The sequence below is a fragment of the Bombina bombina genome, chromosome 7 (genome assembly GCF_027579735.1).
Source record: "Bombina bombina isolate aBomBom1 chromosome 7, aBomBom1.pri, whole genome shotgun sequence".
Lineage (NCBI taxonomy): Eukaryota > Metazoa > Chordata > Amphibia > Anura > Bombinatoridae > Bombina > Bombina bombina.
Genome location: NC_069505.1, coordinates 374,223,898 through 374,243,887, shown reverse-complemented (window position 1 = coordinate 374,243,887; position 19,990 = coordinate 374,223,898). Strand labels below are relative to the sequence as shown.

At 38.2% G+C, this 19,990-nt stretch overlaps 1 protein-coding gene across 2 annotated transcripts in view; it reads right to left on the bottom strand.

Annotated features, from left to right (window-relative positions):
• The window catches only part of TWF2 (twinfilin actin binding protein 2), a 609,681-nt gene that overhangs the window by 41,314 nt on the left and 548,377 nt on the right, over nt 1-19,990 (bottom strand). Inside the window, exon 2 of one of the 2 annotated variants that reach the window (XM_053721089.1) lies at nt 5,234-5,412. The exons of the other annotated variant lie outside the window; for it this stretch is intronic. Within the exon in view, the coding sequence (XP_053577064.1) occupies nt 5,234-5,412 (179 nt within the window). The remainder of the gene's footprint in view (nt 1-5,233; nt 5,413-19,990) is intronic. 2 annotated transcript variants of the gene reach the window in all.

Sequence of the window (19,990 nt, the reverse complement as noted above, 5' to 3'; positions counted from 1 at the left end):
AAAACACTTACCACTAGGTTTCTCAGGAGGTGCATTGGTTTGTGCAGCCAGGATCTCCTCCCCCAAGGAAGAAGTCAAATTAGTATGTATGGTAGCAAAATTATGATCAGGAGGTATAACAGGAGTAGGTACAGATTCCTCTTTGGACAGAGGCGAAAATTGTCGAGAGAGGGCATCAGCCCTAACATTCTTACTACCAGGCAGGTAGGAGACCACATAATTAAACCGAGACAAAAATTGTGCCCATCTGGCCTGTCGGGGCGACAAACGTTTTGCTTCAGATAGAGAAGTTAAATTCTTGTGGTCAGTAAGAATGAGCACTGGCACGCTAGTACCGTCGAGAAGATGCCAACATTCCTTGAGTGCCAAAATTATGTCCAGTAATTCCCTGTCGCCAATTTCATAATTGCACTCTGCTGGAGACAATTTTTTTAGAGAAGAAACCACACAGATGGAAGGAACCGTCAGGCGTAAGACGTTGAGACAAGAGGGCACCTACTCCAGTCTCAGATGCATTGACCTCAAGAACGAAAAGCAGGACAGGGTTAGGATGAGCCAGAACTGGAGCGGCAGCAAAGGCAGTCTTAAGACTATCAAAGGCCTTAATGGCAGTAGGTGACCAATGGAGTGGATCATTCTCTTTACGGGTCATGTCTGTGATAGGTTTGACCAAGGAAGAAAAGTTTTTAATAAACTTTCTATAGTAATTGGCGAACCCCAGAAAACATTGAATAGACCGAAGACCAACTGGGCGAGGCCACTGCAGAACTGCAGATAACTTGTCAGGATCCATGGAGAACCCTGCAATGGAGATAACATAACCTAGAAAGGTTACTTGAGTCTAATGGAACTCACATTTCTCGAGTTTACAAAACAGGCCATTCTCTCGTAGTCTCTGAAGAACTTGTGTAACATCAGAACGATGAGCCTCAAGTGTGGGTGAGTGTATGAAGATGTTGTCTGTGCACACCACAACACACTGTTGCAACATATCTCGTAGGACATCATTATTAAATTCCTGGAAAACAGCAGGAGCATTACCTAGGCCAAAGGGCATTACAAGATACTCATAATGCCCACTCCTGGTGTTAAATGCTGTTTTCCATTCGTGGCCCTACTTGATCCTAACGAGATTGTACGCTCCTCTCAAATCAAGTTTAGTAAAGACCGTAGCTCCCTTGAGGTGGTCAAAGAGTTCCTTAATGAGCAGAATAGGGTAAGCATTCTTAATGGTAAGACGATTAAGACCCCTATAATCGATGCATGGTCTTAACTCGCCACCCTTTTTCTTCACAAAGAAGAAGCCAGCCCCTGCAGGAGAGCAGGATTTGCGAATGATCCCCCATGACAGAGCATCAGCGTCATACTCCTCCATAGCACAATTCTCTGCAACAGCCAGAGGGTAAACCCGTCCCGAGGAGGAATGGCTCTGGGTTGCAGGTCTATGACACAATCGTAGAACCAGTGAGGAGGCAACATACCGGCACGCACCTTGTCAAAAATGTCTAGGAACTCTCGGTACTCCTCTTGCAATTGAGATACCGAAGAAGTGCACAAGACTTTAACTGGTTTCCGAAGACAAGTGGAAATACATTGCGGGGACCACGACAAAATTTCAGACCTGCGCCAGTCGAGACTGGGATTGTGCTTTTGGAGCCAGGGATAACCCAGAACAACCGGAAAATGTGGAGAGTTTATCACCTGGAACTGGAGGGTTTCAAAATGGAGAGCCCCAACAGCAATGGACAATGGAGCAGTTTCGTGAGTAACGAGTGCGGGCTGAAGGGGCCTGCCATCAATGGCCTCAATAGCAAGCGGAACGGACCGAGGCAAAACAGGAATGGAGTGCTTAGATACAAAAGCACTGTCAATGAAATAGCCCGCAGCACCGGAGTCAACAAGAGCCTGGGTCACTATGGAGGAGTCCACCCAGGAAAGGACAACAGTGACCAAAGGTTTCTCCTTAAGCGGTTCCGGGGACGAGGATAAACCACCCAAGGTCTGCCCCCGACAGGACCTTAGGTGTGAGCGTTTCCCGGCAGTGTAGGACAAGACTTCAAAAGGTTGCCCTGTAACCCACAATAGACGCAGAGTCCCTCCCTCCTCCTAAAAGCCCTCTCTGCCACGGAGAGACGCGTGAATCCCAACTGCATCAGCTCAGCAGTACTTGGTGACTCGGGACCAGGAGGCATGGGAGGAGAGGGAGGCATGGGTGGGAATGAACACATAGGAGACAACGGAACAGGAGGCTTCCGCAAGCGCTCCTTGAAAGAGGGCCTCTGATTGAGTCTGATGTCAATTAGGATCAAAAAAGACACCAATGCCTCAAGATCCTCTGGTAATTCTCTGGCAGCAACTTCGTCTTTAATCGCATCAGAGAGCCCATGAAAGAAGGCGGTAACAAGGGCTTCATTGTTCTAACCTACCTCTGCGGCAAGCGTACGGAACTTAATAGCATACTGAGCAACAGATCTTGTACCTTGCTGAATGGACATGAGTAATTTAGCAGCACAGGAGGAGCGAGCCAGAACATCAAATACCCTTTGAAAGGAGGCCACAAATTCAGGGTAATTTGAAATTACAGGTTTATTAGTCTCCCACAAGGGATTAGCCCAGGCAAGAGCTGTGTCAAAGAGTAACGAGATGAGAAATCCCACCTTAGCTCTGTCAGAGGAAAATGCCTGAGGTAACATCTCAAAGTAAATGCCCACCTGGTTCAAAAACCCTCTGCACTGAATAGGATCGCCTCCATATCGCTGAGGTAGAGGTGCAGCAGCGGAAACAGGAACAGTCATAACTTGTGGGACACTTTAGTTCAAATGTGCAGTGCAAGTCAGCAGGGTTTGCAGGGCTAGTGCAAATTGATCCAAGCGGTGATCCTGTTCATCCATCCTGGAAATGATGGCAGGTAAAGGTGGATTATTACCACCATCAGGATTCATGGCCTTTGCGTAATGTCAGGGTGCCAGGAATCAGACTGAGATTAGAAGTGCAAAAATAATCACACCTTTAGTAATAGCAAAAAATAATAAAAAGTCCACAAGTCAAATAACAAGCCAGGAGTCAAAACCAGAGCTGGTAGTCAGACGAGCCGAGTCAGGAGCCAAAGCGCATAGTCAGACGAGCCGAGTCAGGAGCCAAAGCGAATAGTCAGACGAGCCGAATCAGGAGCCAAAGCGAGTAGTCAGACGAGCCGGAATCAAGAACAAGGAAAACAGCAGAGTCAGGAACAAGCCAGGAATCAGGAACCAGAAGGGACGTCAGACAGCCAGGTAATACACAGGAACTCTCACAAACAGATCTGAGACAACGCAAAGGCAAAGCATACTGAACAGAGGCCCTTTAAATAATAAGTGATGACATCACAATTCTAAGACTGCATCCTGTCTTACACAAATTATGCACACCAGTCTGGCCATAAAAGGAAGTGCAGGAAATGAGCAGCATCCCCCACAATGCACCATAGTCAGCAAGAGAGGTGAGTAAAATGGCTGCCAACAGCACATGGCAAACAAAACAGGGAAAAAACCCTGACAAGTCCACAGCTAGATTCTCAAAACTCAGCTGATATTCACATTACTGACATCTGACTTATACTCTTTAAAGGTATTAGTAGCTATATTTGGCCTAACCTATCATTTAATACAAGAGTCAGTATCAGACTAATGTGACATATTTAAACATTCACTTATGATATTTGGGGAACCACATTCCTGTGCATATGCACTCTGTGGCAACTCTTTCCTCATAAAATCTGATTTAAACGAGTTTTTCTAGCCTGAGAATTTAATATCATCACGGAGTCTACAGATTGATAGTTTATTTACTAAGGGTACTGGATATCGATGCAGACTGATCACTGCACCGAATTCTGAGAGGAGTATGTGTGTCAATTTATATTTTTGACACAGTTTTATATTCATATTTATTTTTATGAGTGGTATATTCCACATTATTTTACAATATATCATATAAAAGTTAAGTTTTAATCATTACACTTCACACATTCACACAATGCTATGATTATCTCCCCGTAAGTGTGCCATATTATGCCCCCTCTCTTTGTTCTTCTTCTCTTACACCGTATATGTAAATCATGTATATATGTGTATATGTAGAAAAAAAATAATGAACTTAGACTGTATTCTGTATTACTCTCAAGGTGTGTTCTGATCTCAAGTGTATAACTCTGCACAAATTTACCAAGCATATGGTGCTGATTGTGTTAATGCTTTTTTTCTTTTTTCTGTTATTGATAATAACAAGTGAATTTTTTAGACTAAGATGAATTATATCATTATGATTTAGAGTTAATTAGTGTTAACTAGTGCTATGTATTTAACTTTTTCCTTTGTAAATAAGTTAAAACTAACACTTATTATAAGCAGGATTGTAACTGGTAATTTTCATTTAAGACAACTTGTATATTTTTTAAGAGTGTATACCCCTTTAAATTGAAGGGTTGTTGAGTTTGTATTTAAGGATAGTATGATACAGCTGTATCCCTGACGAAGTGCCGATTACGGCATGAAACAGCTGTGGTGTAAGGAGTGGTGTTTGTCCTATGTGTTCCACTGGAAAATAAAGCAGTTTTGTTTTAAAGGGACACTGAACCCAATTTTTTTCTTTTGTGATTCAGATAAAGCATGCAATTTTAAGCAACTTTATAATTGACTCCTATTATCAAATAGTCTTCATTCTCCTGATATCTTTATTTGAAATGCAAGAATGTAAGTTTAGATGCCGGCCCATTTTTGGTGAACAAACTGGGTTGTTCTTGCTGATTGGTGGATAAATTCACCCACCAATAAACAAGTGCTGAACCACAAAAATAGCTTAGATGCCTTCTTTTTCAAATAAAGAAAGCAAGAGAACGAAGAAAAATTGATAATAGGTGTAAATTAGAACGCTGCTTAAAATTGCATGCTCTATCTGAATCAAGAAAGAAAAAATTTGGGTTCAGTGCCCCTTTAACTTGCATGCACGTCTTTGACCGAATTTCTTTAGTCCTTGTTGTTCGTTTGCTATCCCAACATTAGTAAAAAAAGCCCTCAATACGAAAAAGTCTGGGCGGCCCTGAGACCAAGACAGTTATTTGCATTTAATAACCCAACTAGGCACAGCTGACAGGGAAAATATTAATTGCACAAGGGCAGAAGAGGTGCATATGGGATTGTTGGAGAGTTTTGAGATGCACTGTCTGGAATGTTGAGCAGAGACCTTGATCTCTTACCGGGGAGTGGTCAGGTAACCATGACAAGAAGAGCCACTCAAAGCCCTGAGCATTCTGGCTATCCAGGCGATAAAGTATGTAGCACGGCTGAGTATCCTCTAGAAGTGGAAGCACAAAAGCATCGTAGTCCTGGTCCCAGCTGTGCCATAGCTCTTTGTATGCTCCCAACACCAGCTGCTCTGCAGACAAGAAGACAAGGAACAATGAGTCCAGAGACAATAAACATTATAGCCCTCATAATAAAGATTTCTAATATACATTAGCAAAGCAAAACTTTATTTTGGTAATCAATACCTCCATCCTATAGGTACTGATGTTGTGTTTTGCCAATTCAAATAAGGATTTGACCTACAGGTTTCAAAACTTTGTCCTGTGAGCTACCAATAACAGCATGTGCAAGAGTTTGCACCTACTGATATATCCTTAAGTGAGTCTATTTTGCTTATATAGCCCCTCAAAATAAAATCTTATTCTCTCTCTCTTTTGCACTTGTTAAAAAACAAAATGTATGCTTACCTGATAAATTAATTTCTTTCATAGGCCCAATGATTGAAATTGAAGTGAGGCAGCGAAATATTCAAAGGGATCTGCCACTATGTTGAGCTATTCCAAGCTCTCTATATAGGTATATTGATCGGCGATGCTGGCTTAGACAACACCCAGCATCACCAACCACATTGGCGATGTATAGTAAAGGATCCCTTGAATATTACTGCCATCTGCCTAACCACTAATCCTAATACCTCTAAACCGAAGTACCTTACAATCGCGAACTAACACTAAACTAATAAAGATCTAAACTGCAACATACCCACCGTAACTATTAACCTCTAAACCACCACATACCCACTACAATAAACTATTAACCCCTTATTGCTATTAACCCCTATTTCGCCACATACCCAGCACAAGTATCTAACAATTAATTGTTAGATCAAGTATCTAACTATTTACCCCTATGAAGCCACATACCCAGCACAAGTATCTCAACTATAAACCGCTATGCTACCACATACCCAGCGCAAGTATCTAACTATAAAATCCTGTGCCGCCACATACCCACTGCAAGCGCAGGCGGTATTAGGGACTTAACTGGGTGTCCCGGGGGTGTGTAGGTTAGGCGTGATGTAGGCAGTCAGAGAGAGTAAGCTGGGCAGTGCAGAGGGAGAGTAGGTTAGCTGTTATGTCGGTATAGACGGTCGGTGAGAGGTAGCGAGGTGGAGCAGGGGGAATGTAGGTTAGGTGTGATGTAGTTATATGCATTCAGGGGAAGTTAGTGAGGCGTGCTAGTGGGAGTAGCCTGCACTTTGCTTTGGACACATGGACACAAGTTTGTTATGTTCAAAACAGCGAAGCAGAGGTTGTGAGGAGGGTAGCAGTCATGTTTGTCTCGCCAGCTGCCAAGACATCGCCTGAGCTAGTTAGTGTAGGTGTAGTAAAATGTAAGTCCCCACAACAATATTTGAAGAGTGCCTACATAGACACCTAATTTTAGTTTCAGTTAGTGCACTGTCTGTGCTGTGTAGGCTCACTTCAAATAGGGCCCCACCCCCCCTTCACTGTAAAATGCAGTCGTGCGGCGATGTGGGCAGTGATGTCACACTCCTATTGACTTCTATGTAAGTGACTTTGCCGCTCGCATAGCTCGGACGTACCCCTTATTTATTTTGTTTTGAATATCGGGGCCATAGTGGTGAGAGTCCACGATCCATTACTCATGAGGTTCAACTCCTGGCTACTAGGAGGAGGCAAAGTTCCCCAAATTCTCAAGAAAACTTTAACCCTCCCACCACACTGGTATCCCAGTCATACGTATAGCCAAGCAAGGAGAAAATAGAAATAAAAGAGGTAGGAAAGGACAAAGCAGAGAAAATAGAGGTGCAAAAAAAGAACTGTCGCCTTAAAAAAAAATGTATTCTTTTCTTTATTTGGGAGGGGCTCATGGACTCTCACCACCATGGAAGAAATTAATTTATCATGTAAGTATACATTTTGTTTTCTTTGATAAGTTGGTGAGATTCCATGATCTATTATGCATGGGAAATTATACCCAAGCGGTGGAGTCCACAAGTCAATTTGGGCGGGATAAAAATGTTTAAGAAAAATAAAAGGTAGATATCTATTTTCCAGAAACTGCTGCCTGGTGAACTTGGTAGCTTTTATTAAAAGAATGTAAGGATGACTATGTTGCTGCCTTGCAAATTTGCTCTATAGAAGCCTGATTTTTAAAAGCACAAGACATAGAAAAAAGATCTGGTAGATTGAGCTGTTATCCGTTTTGGAGGAGACAGTCACCTCCAAGTAAGCCTTGTGAATCACAAGCTTTATTCAAGCAGCTAGAGAAACAGCTGAGGCCTTTTGGGTTTTACATGGACCCAATAATTGAATTTACAAACTAGAGGATTGTCCTAAATGTTTGGTATCCGGTAGGTAGTCTTCAACACCACCTTATCTTGGTGAAAAATAAGATAAGGAGGACCATAAGAAAGAGCTAAAAACTCAGAAACTTTTCTATCTGATGAGATTGCTGGTAAAAATATAACCTTCCAAGAAAAATATTTGATATATAATGAATGAATTGGTTCGAAAGGAGGAGCCTGTAAGATTCTAAGAACTAAATTTAGGTTCCATGGAGAAGAAATCGTTATGATAACAGGACGGATTGTAGTTATAGCCTGAACAAAAATCTGAATATCAGGTAGATTCACAATCTTTTTGATAAAACCCAGATAAAGCTGAAATCTGGACCTTTTAAAGAGCTGGCAGATAAACCTTTATCCAAAACATCTTGTAAAAGTTGAAGAGTCCTAGGAAATCTATTGGAATGCCAACTGAAGCAATTCTTTCACACCAAAATAGAATATCTATCAAGATCTTGATACATTTTTCTAGTAACTGGTTTTCTAGCTGGGATTAAGGTTTCTACATTCTTATCTGAAAAACACTCTCTGCTTCAGAATTAGGCATTCAATTTCCAAGAAACACACTCTCTCACACACACACACACAGATACACACTGTCTCTCATACGGGGTACACATTCTCTCTGGGGCCGATTTATCAATGTCTGGCGGACATGATCCACTATAACGGATCATGTCCACCAGACATTGCTGAATGCCGACAGCATACGCTGTCTGCATTTAACATTGCACAAGAAGTTCTGGTGTGCAATGCCGCCCCCTGCAGATTTCCGGCCAATCAACCCGATCATATTCGATCGGGTAGATTGATGTCTGCAGCCTCAGAGCAGGTGGACAAGTTAAGGAGCTCCTGTTTACGGCGAGCCTGAAGGCTTGTGCGGAAACAGGGGTATTTGGCCCAATTCGGGCCATGATAAATGGGCCCCTCTGTTTCACACACACACAGAAAAACACTCTCTCTCACACAGGTACTCATTCTCTCTCTATCTCTCACACACACAGATACACACACACATACAGATACTCTCTCTCTCTCTCTCTCTCTCACACACACACACAAATACATACACACAGAAATACACATTCTCTCTCTGTCTTACTCACACACACACAGATACTCTCTCTGACACATACAGACAAATCAAGATAAAGTAAGCTATATTGACTTTTTTTATATACCGGGTGATCCGGATGTCCTGCATACTAAACAGTTTACATCAGGCTAACTAAATATCTGATTGGCTTGAAGTGGATAGAAACTGTTACCAACGATTGTGTATCAAGGCTTTAACAATACCTCACATGTGTTTGAGGGCTATAAATGTAAGCATTCATTTTTAAAGAGATTAAATCTTTAAATAAAACTTGTTTTAAAACTTTATCACACTATTGCGGCTTTTCTTTATATTTTCATATCAACTCCTGTGAGAGAACCTTGGAAGTTTACCATACTACCAGAGAGCACATATCGTATCAGGAGGTTTACTATACGATCTATTTGGGAGAAGGGTAATTCTACACTCACCCTGAATGAAATACAAAGTTCTTGAGGCACAAAGGCGACAGGAACTACAAGATATATTTTGATCCTAACAGTGCACGGTAAACGTGCTCCCCTGCAGTGCTACTACCTTACCTCATATGATAGAGGTTTTTTCCTGTAAGAAGGCATTTCAGAAGTTGTTTTGTTCTGGCATATTATGCATTCTTCATATTTGTGATTTAAGGACTTACATACATTGTATATTTTATATTAATTTTTCTTTGAATAATGATTGCATTTTACCATTTTAATAACGACATCTATTAGTATCAAACTATTTTTAAGATATATAAATCAGTACATTTCCATTTATTATTAGAATATCGCTGACAAGAGATAGAAATAGCACTATATAGTTCCTTCCTGTCCGCCTTTTGGGGAATAGTTTATTTCTGAATATACCCTCTTCAAAGGAATAGCAGCTAATATTTTTATTTACTTGCTAAAAGGAAGCCTGGGACTCAGTATATATACTTTTGTTGCCACTATACTGCGCCTTTGTATTTTCTCTTCTTGTCCAATATATATAGGTGTATGTTTCTCTGGAGTATCATAGCCAGTGCCTCATTAGTCTCTGACCTCACCGCAAATCACTGACACACACCACACACATAAGTACTCTGTTTCTCTCTCATATACACACATGCAGACACAGTTATACACTCTCACAAACAGATATACACTTTCTCACTTTCTATCACACACACATACATAATTACACTCTCTCACATGTACATTCTGTCTCTCTCACACACATACATAGTAACATAGCAACATAGTAGATGAGGTTGGTATTCACTACCTTCCTTTGGTAATGAGTTCCACAATTTCATTGCTCTTACAGTGAAAAAACGTTTCTAGAGAAAACAGACCCCCTTTTTTCTAGAGAAAACAAACCCTGTTTGGCTAGCCTATCCTCATAGCTTAAATTCTCCATTCCCCTTATTAGCATTGTGGCCCTTCTCTGAACTTTTCTCTAGTTCTGCAATATCTTTTTTTGCAATTGGTCCCCAGAACTGCACTCCATACATAAGGTGAGGTCTTGTAGTATGTATGGAGAGAGTGGTGTGTACTCAGTGGACACACCACGCCCTTAGGGGGCGCTTCCTCAGTTCCAATATAATAGGTGATATGGTAGTGCTTGTAATGTCTCGACAGAAAAAAACAGGCCTAAATCTAGAAATATGATAATAGCAAAAATTATAAAACTATAAATAAAACCCTAAAAAAATCTAAAATGTGGACATAAGTAAGTAACCACAATGCTGAAAATCTATATCTATATATATATATATATATATATATATATATATATATATAAGAATATATATATATATATATATATATATATATATATATATTACTAGAATATAAACATAGATTGGAAAAAATATTAAAACCAATTCAAAACCAAATAATGGTAATGTGAAAGTCTATGAGTCCAGGGTAATGACAATTCCCAGATGTTTGAGGCTGCACTCTGTCAAAGGATGGCTATCCTGTAGTATGGAATCAAAAAAGAATAAAAAACAGAGGCGCCACCATGGCCTAATATCGCCAGTACAGGTAAAATGAGCAGCAATATGAGAATGTGAATACTCACAAACATAAAGCACCCCACTGGTGCTAGTAGAGCAGACTGACACTTCTCAGTGGTTCAGCACGCTGTATCCAAAGCGCAGAGACAGTCAGGAATCCTCTGACACTCCAATGTATATGTGCCTATGGATAAAGGAAAAAGCAACACGACATGGCCCAATATCATCAAGACAAGGGGAAAATAATACCAATTGCTTGCACTTACAAGATGGTGGGCACCTGCAGGTGCAATCTCAGCAAACTGGAGCCAAATCGTCACCCAGTAGACTTAAAACAGCAATCCTCAACAGGAACCAGGATCAACGATATAATTTATCACAGGAGGTGAAAAAAATACACACAATAGCAAGTGTATAAAAGTATAAAAAATCTTTATTAACACAGCAACTAGTTGCTCAGCCTAATCAGGGCTGTTTCATCAGGCTATAACAAACATTGTAAAACACTTGCTATTTAACAGAAATCTAAAAACAAATGGGCTATTGTGATTGGATAATCAATTAGCAGAAACACAATTGGCAAAAAAACCACACCTAACTACAATCACCTTTGTGTGGTTGTTAAGGTAACCTTTGTAAACACATGTAGGTAAGATGATATTTAAACATGTTGAACCTCCTTACAAATACAATGTATAAATAGATGTATAAAAACATATAATACAAAGTAACAAAAAAACTACATTAAACATAACATTTTTGTCCAAAGTCTATCTCAATAGGACATATTAAAAATTAATATAAATAATAAAACCATTGCTTTTATCTATATACATAAACCCAAAGTGCATCTAAAATAACTGCCTATACATTCTCTCAATTTAAATCTCCTTAGTTTCTCAGTATGCTGCAAGTCTGATACTCGTAATATTAATGTTGCCACTTGTTGAGACTAGCTGATTGATCTCAAATGTTAGATAACACATTAGTGCTGACTTTCCATAACTGTTTAATTTGATATTTGTATTGGTACTATTACTTCAAAAGTAGAGCTATAACTCCTTAAACATAAAAATAATAGAGCCATAACTGTTTTGTTAACAGATGTCTTGAATGCAGCTTTTGCTGCCTGTCACACTTGATTCATTGTATGGGTGTATCAAGTGTTTTGATGTGAAGTGTTAGGTGATTGGTCCACATAGATGCCAGTCAAACACTGAGATTGTGCATATTAATGAACCTCAGAATATAACAGACAGTTGCAATTGCTAAGGGTGAGGGCAGAAGTGCAGGATTTATAAAATGTTTTTTATAAATCCAGAATTGAAGAGACAGTTGCAATTGCTAAGTGTAAGGGCAGAAATGCAGGATTTATAAAATGTTTTTTAGTTGTAAAGGCATGATATTTTATGTAAATAATAAACAGGTATAACATATTGGAAAATATATGATGTGCATTGTTAATTCACTATTTGGTGAATCTATTTTGACAAGTTATTAAGAGACACAGTAACTAAACAATAATTTTTTGTTAGTGAATCCTCTTTCTCCAATTAAGAAAAACATTAAAGTGCTTATCTATATTCTGTTTTATTAAATAATTTATATCTCATCCAGGGGATTAGACCTGTGCTGCCAGTAACTATCAGTGTTTACATAGAGAACATGTATATTAAATTACAAATGGTAATCACTGTTCCATATGATTTAGTAGTGCTAGAATAGATACATGGTGATATCCTATAAAAAAGTGATATACATGTTAAATAATGAAGTATTAAAAACTAAATAATATATAAAAAGTTAATGGTGTGTTTATAGGGACTAGTGCAAATATGAAGAATATATTAATAGCACCGTGTAACAGTGACTAGATTAGTGGTGTGAAAAGTGATGTGTTATGAATAAAAAATAATAATAAAATGAATGTTGATAATATATATGTGTGACTAATACCAATGTAAAATATGATGACACTGTGTAGCAGTGACTATATTAGTGATGTGAGAGGTGTGACTAGAAATAATTAATAATGGGGTTGATATAAAGAGTGACTATATTGGTGGTGTATATGGTGTAACTAATTAATAAAATAAATATATATACCCTTTGTATAGGTGACTCTAGTCAATGGAAGTGGGTAAGATCTGAAATGATAATGGTAATCACTTCTACTGAGATTGATAGAGTATGAATGATATTCTGTGTGAGACAGACAGTCATACAAACATTGTATATATCAGATATTGCAGAATAAATGCACAAATGGAGGGTGGCAAATAGCAGGGGAGAGGAGACGTAATAATTATCCAAAATCACAGACTAATACAAATAAACCTTCAAATGGTAGAAATAATTCATCCTACCATAATAACTCGACACCTAACCCCTTCACACCCCCCGTATATACCAATTATTCTTCTCACTCTTCCTACCATCATCATAATTCTTACAATAGAGAACATATACTTTATAATTCCATAAGTAGGGACTACAGACCTCAATATCATGAGAACAGAGTGACTAATCGCATTAATCATACCAATAATCACAATAGAGATCCCTATTGGGCCTCACCTACTGTCACTAGTGACAGAAGAGGTCACCATTTAGAATCTGGCCCCCGAGATACAGATCAAAAGATACAGCAGAATTTTGTACAGCCTAATAGATATCAGTTGCTACAAAATAATGAAGAAGAGACTAATGTTAATAATGCTGTCAACTCTATTCCACATGCACCTTTTTTAGGGGCAAGCCATCAATCACAGGATCAACCGGTGTGGCAAGGACATGTGGGGCCCCACTCCTCCCAAAGAGTAAAAAGACCACTAGGAACTCGAAGTAAATCCCTCACCCGCAAAAAGGAAAAATTAGAGAGACTTCAAAAAGGTATTTTTAATCTCTCATCACATACACTCAGTGATGATGAGATTAGAGTTCTTGGGAGAGGGTTATCTTTTAGTCCCTCTAATCATTTCAATATATATGAAATATTTGTGGATATAAATAGCTATGTGAGGAAATTATCCCTACAGAAATACTTTGCCGATAAGAAAAACAAGATTGATAATCTCAGACCCATTGTTACTAACTCAATGGACTCTCATCTATCAGAAGGTTTTGTTACCTATGAACCCCATACTCTTATGGAAGACTTGTTTGATGCCTTCATTCATACGAATTTGAGGCCTAAATCCACCTTTGTCCCACCCAAGAATAATGTCAATCATATTGACATTTATGCTAACTTGGTCTTAGGAGACCTAGAAAAATTAGCCAAAAAACAAAAAAAGCTTAGGTATAAATACAATCTGAATTATAATGAACGTAAGGCCTTATTAGGTCTCACCAATAGATCTGATCTGGTGATCAGACAGGCGGACAAAGGCGGAGGAATTGTTTTACAAAACATACAAGACTATATTCTAGAGGCAAATCGTATATTAAATGATAAGGAGTATTACCAAGTTCTATCTGGTGACCCGACTCCTCGCTATCTTGAACAGTTAAAACAAATCCTAAAGAGAGGTCTTGATATTGGTATTATGAACAAATCTGAAAGAGACTTTTGTCTCCCCAAATATCCTTGCACGGCATTTTACTATCATCTGCCCAAAGTCCACAAGGACCCTCTGAAACCCCAGGGCAGACCTATCATCGCTGGCATAGGAAGCCTTACTGATTCCTTATCAGCTTATATCGATCATTATCTGCAGAAATTTGTCATTACCCTTCCTTCCTACATCAAGGACTCCACAGATTTACTATTAAAATTACAGGATTGTGTCCTGGACAAACACTGTTGGTGGGTGTCCTGTGACGTAGGGGCCCTCTATTCAAATATACGTCACGATTTAGGATCTAAAGCAGTTCAGTCGTATCTAGAACAAGATATTTACATGCCAGTCCAACAAATAGATTTTATCATTGAGTTGATAAGTTTTATTCTCGGACACAACTACTTCTTATATCAAAGCAGATATTATCTGCAGATCAAAGGGATGGCCATGGGCACCAGGTTTGCTCCAAGCTTTGCCAATCTTTTTATGGGTAGTTTTGAACAATCTTATATCTATAATACCCAGTTTGCAGCGAAACTGGTGTTCTATGGCCGCTACATAGACGACCTGCTATTTATTTATAGAGGGTCGAGAGATGAGATCAGTGCCTTTCTTGATCACCTAAATTCCAACACTTATGGAATATCCTTTACTCATGATATCCAGCGAGAGGAAATTGATTTTTTAGATCTAACCCTAAGGCGTACTGCTGAAGGGAGAGTTCAATCTAAGACCTATTTCAAAACTGTTGACTGCAACAGCTTTCTTCATTATGAAAGCAATCATTACAAACAATGGAAGACTAATGTCCCATATGGACAGTTTAGAAGGATCAGAAGAAATTGTACACGACTGGAAGACTACGATGCACAAGCTAAGGTCATTGGGGATAGATTCCTTGAGAAAGGATACCCTAAAGACCTAATAGATCGCGAAACCAGTAGGGTTAGGCAGGAAGATAGATCTTGCTATTTCAACACTAAATCAAAAGTTAAGGAACAATTCAAAGATTGCAATCCCCCGTTGTTTATTACCAAATTTAACTCTAATCACCATGCTATTATCAAAATTCTCAATAAACACTGGCCAGTCCTCATGCAAGATCCAACTCTTACCAAAATAGTAGGTAATAAGCCTAAAGTAGTATTTAGGAGAGCACCTACTCTCAAGACTGCTCTAGCTCCCAGTAAGGTGGTTAGGGACAAATACCAAGAGAGAAATAGTCATGGCACCAATTCTGATCTCAACAGAATATCCAAGTGCTATAGGAAACGTTGTGGTATGTGCAGTTATACATCACACAAGGCCACAAGCTTCACATCACACACCACAGGAGAAACCTTTAAAGTTAAAGGTTTTCTAACATGTGAGACATCCTTTGTTGTATACTTATTGAGCTGTTGTTGCGGGGTCCAATATGTTGGACGCACCTGTCGCAAGGTAAAAAAGAGGTGAAGTGAACACTCCTACAACATAAATAAAAAATCCAAATTACATAGTGTATCAAGACATTGTCTTGCCTACCACCACCAACAAAAAAACCCAATGAAAATTATACCCTTAGAGGCTATCTCTAGAGGTTCACCTGATGCTTTCCTGATGCTCAGGAAAAAAGAGACTTTTTGGATCAGGAAATTGAGGACACTTCAACCAGATGGACTCAATGAAAATCTAGATATGGCAGCCTTCTAAATAGAATTACTGAAATATGAGCACTCCAGTTGTTATTTCTATTATGATATTTATGATTTTTTCTCTAGGGTCCTGTAGTTATCTCGTTTTTTAGACCCATTATTTAATTAGGGGTGCATTTATTCTGCAATATCTGATATATACAATGTTTGTATGACTGTCTGTCTCACACAGAATATCATTCATACTCTATCAATCTCAGTAGAAGTGATTACCATTATCATTTCAGATCTTACCCACTTCCATTGACTACAGTCACCTATACAAAGGGTATATATATTTATTTTATTAATTAGTTACACCATATACACCACCAATATAGTCACTCTTTATATCAACCCCATTATTAATTATTTCTAGTCACACCTCTCACATCACTAATATAGTCACTGCTACACAGTGTCATCATATTTTACATTGGTATTAGTCACACATATATATTATCAACATTCATTTTATTATTATTTTTTATTCATAACACATCACTTTTCACACCACTAATCTAGTCACTGTTACACGGTGCTATTAATATATTCTTCATATTTGCACTAGTCCCTATAAACACACCATTAACTTTTTATATATTATTTAGTTTTTAATACTTCATTATTTAACATGTATATCACTTTTTTATAGGATATCACCATGTATCTATTCTAGCACTACTAAATCATATGGAACAGTGATTACCATTTGTAATTTAATATACATGTTCTCTATGTAAACACTGATAGTTACTGGCAGCACAGGTCTAATCCCCTGGATGAGATATAAATTATTTAATAAAACAGAATATAGATAAGCACTTTAATGTTTTTCTTAATTGGAGAAAGAGGATTCACTAACAAAAAAATATTGTTTAGTTACTGTGTCTCTTAATAACTTGTCAAAATAGATTCACCAAATAGTGAATTAACAATGCACATCATATATTTTCCAATATGTTATACCTGTTTATTATTTACATAAAATATCATGCCTTTACAACTAAAAAACATTTTATAAATCCTGCATTTCTGCCCTTACCCTTAGCAATTGCAACTGTCTGTTCAATTCTGGATTTATAAAAAAACATTTTATAAATCCTGCACTTCTGCCCTCACCCTTAGCAATTGCAACTGTCTGTTATATTCTGAGGTTCATTAATATGCACAATCTCAGTGTTTGACTGGCATCTATGTGGACCAATCACCTAACACTTCACATCAAAACACTTGATACACCCATACAATGAATCAAGTGTGACAGGCAGCAAAAGCTGCATTCAAGACATCTGTTCACAAAACAATTATGGCTCTATTATTTTTATGTTTAAGGAGTTACAGCTCTACTTTTGAAGTAATAGTACCAATACAAATATCAAATTAAAATTATGGAAAGTCTGCTCAAGACGTTACCCTAATAAACCGTAAGTCAGCACTAATGTGTTATCTAACATTTGAGATCAATCAGCTAGTCTCAACAAGTGGCAACATTAATATTACGAGTATCAGACTTGCAGCATACTGAGAAACTAAGGAGATTTAAATTGAGAGAATGTATAGGCAGTTATTTTAGATGCACTTTGGGTTTATGTATATAGATAAAAGCAATGGTTTTATGATTTATATTAATTTTTAATATGTCCTATTGAGATAGACTTTGGACAAAAATGTTATGTTTAATGTAGTTTTTTTGTTACTTTGTATTATATGTTTTTATACATCTATTTATACATTGTATTTGTAAGGTGGTTCAACATGTTTAAATATCATCTTACCTACATGTGTTTACAAAGGTTACCTTAACAACCACACAAAGGTGATTGTAGTTAGGTGTGTTTTTTTTTGCCAATTGTGTTTCTGCTAATTGATTATCCAATCACAATAGCCCATTTGTTTTTAGATTTCTGTTAAATAGCAAGTGTTTTACAATGTTTGTTATAGCCTGATCAAACAGCCCTGAGTAGGCTGAGAAACTAGTTGCTGTGTTAATAAAGATTTTTTTATACTTTTATACACTTGCTATTGTGTGTATTTTTTTCACCTCCTGTGATAAATTATATCGTTGATCCTGGTTCCTGTTGAGGATTGCTGTTTTAAAGGACCAGTCAACACAGTAGATTTGCATAATCAACAAATGCAAGATAACAAGACAATGCAATAGCAATTAGCCTGAACTTCAAATGAGTAGTAGATTTTTTTTTCTGACAATTTTAACAGTTATGTCTTTTTCCACTCCCCCTGTACCATGTGACAGCCATCAGCCAATCACAAATGCATACACGTACCATGTGACATCCATCAGCCATTCACAAATGCATACACACTTATTCTTGCACATGCTCAGTAGGAGCTGGTGACTCAAAAAGTTTAAATATAAAAAGACTGTGCACATTTTGTTAATGGAAGTTAATTGGAAAGTTGTTTAAAATAACATGCTCTATCTGAATAATGAAAGTTTCATTTTGATTGAGTGTCCCTTTAAGTCTACTGGGCGACGTTTTGGCTCCAGTTTGCTGAGATTGCACCTGCAGGTGCCCACCATCTTGTAAGTGCAAGCAATTGGTATTATTTTCCCCTTGTCTTGATGATATTGGGCCATGTCGTGTTGCTTTTTCCTTTATCCATAGGCACATATACATTGGAGTGTCAGAGGATTCCTGACTGTCTCTGCGCTTTGGATACAGTGTGCTGAACCACTGAGAAGTGTCAGTCTGCTCTACTAGCACCAGTGGGGTGCTTTATGTTTGTGAGTATTCACATTCTCATATTGCTGCTCATTTTACGTGTACTGGCGATATTAGGCCATGGTGGCGCCTCTGTTTTTTATTCTTCTTTCATAAGGTGAGGTCTTACCAGGGATTTATATAGTGACAGAATTATGCTTTCCTCTCTTGAATCAATGCCTCTTAATACATGCTAGTATCTTATTAGCCTTTGAAGCCGCTGCCCTGCATTGTTCACCCATCTTTAGCTTGTTATCTATAACTACTCCCAAATCCATTTCCTCCTCTGTTTGGCTAAGTCTTGTCCCATTTAAATAATACATTGCCTGCTTATTTTTACTTCCAAAATCTAGAACTTTACAATCTTCCGTATTAAATCTAATTTTCCATTTACCTGCCCATGCTTCTAATTTTTGCAGATCCCTTTGTAACGAAAGTTCATCCTGCTCTGACCTAATGACCTTACTTAACTTAGTATCATCTGCAAAAATAGAGATATACATGTTCTCTCTCTCTCTCTCTCTATTTATCTCTCTCTTTCTCTCACACACCGATACACATGTACACTTCATAATTTCATTTATGCACTGTTTTTGCTGCAGAAATTGGATACATTTTAAGATTTCATAATGTGTAAATATGTTGGTCATAAACAGATCTTGTTGCAGCATACACTGGATGCTTCCAAGATAAGAAAACTAAAGTGGGATACACTTAAATATTTATTTGTTATTGTCATTGCCATCATGTGTTGGGACTTAGGGGTCAATTTAACAGTCTGTCCGACATGATACGATGTAACTTATCATGTCTGACAGACATCGCTGTCTCTCTTGTGCATTGACGCCCCCTGCAAGATTTGCGGCCAATCGGCCGCTAGCAGTGGGTGTCAATCAACCCGATCGTATCTGAACGTGTTGATTGCTGTCCGCAGCTCAGAGGCAGCGGACGAGTTAAAGAGCAGCGGTCTTAAGACTGCTGCTTCATAACTGCTGTTTCCACACGGAAACAGGGGCATCAGGGGCCTTTCGTCCCTTGATAAATCGACCCCTTAAGCTGAGCTAGCTGCTGATATTGTTTTTTTTTCATTATTTGATTATTTGATGTAACTGTAGATAGATAGATAGATAGATAGATAGATAGATAGATAGATAGATGATAATACAGTAATCCAGTTTCAGATTATATTCAAAGAATGATGGTCATATAAATTTCCTTGTTGAGACACCATTTCCTTTTTTCTTTCTTCTTTCATGATTCAAATAGAACATGCGATTTTAAACAACTTTCTA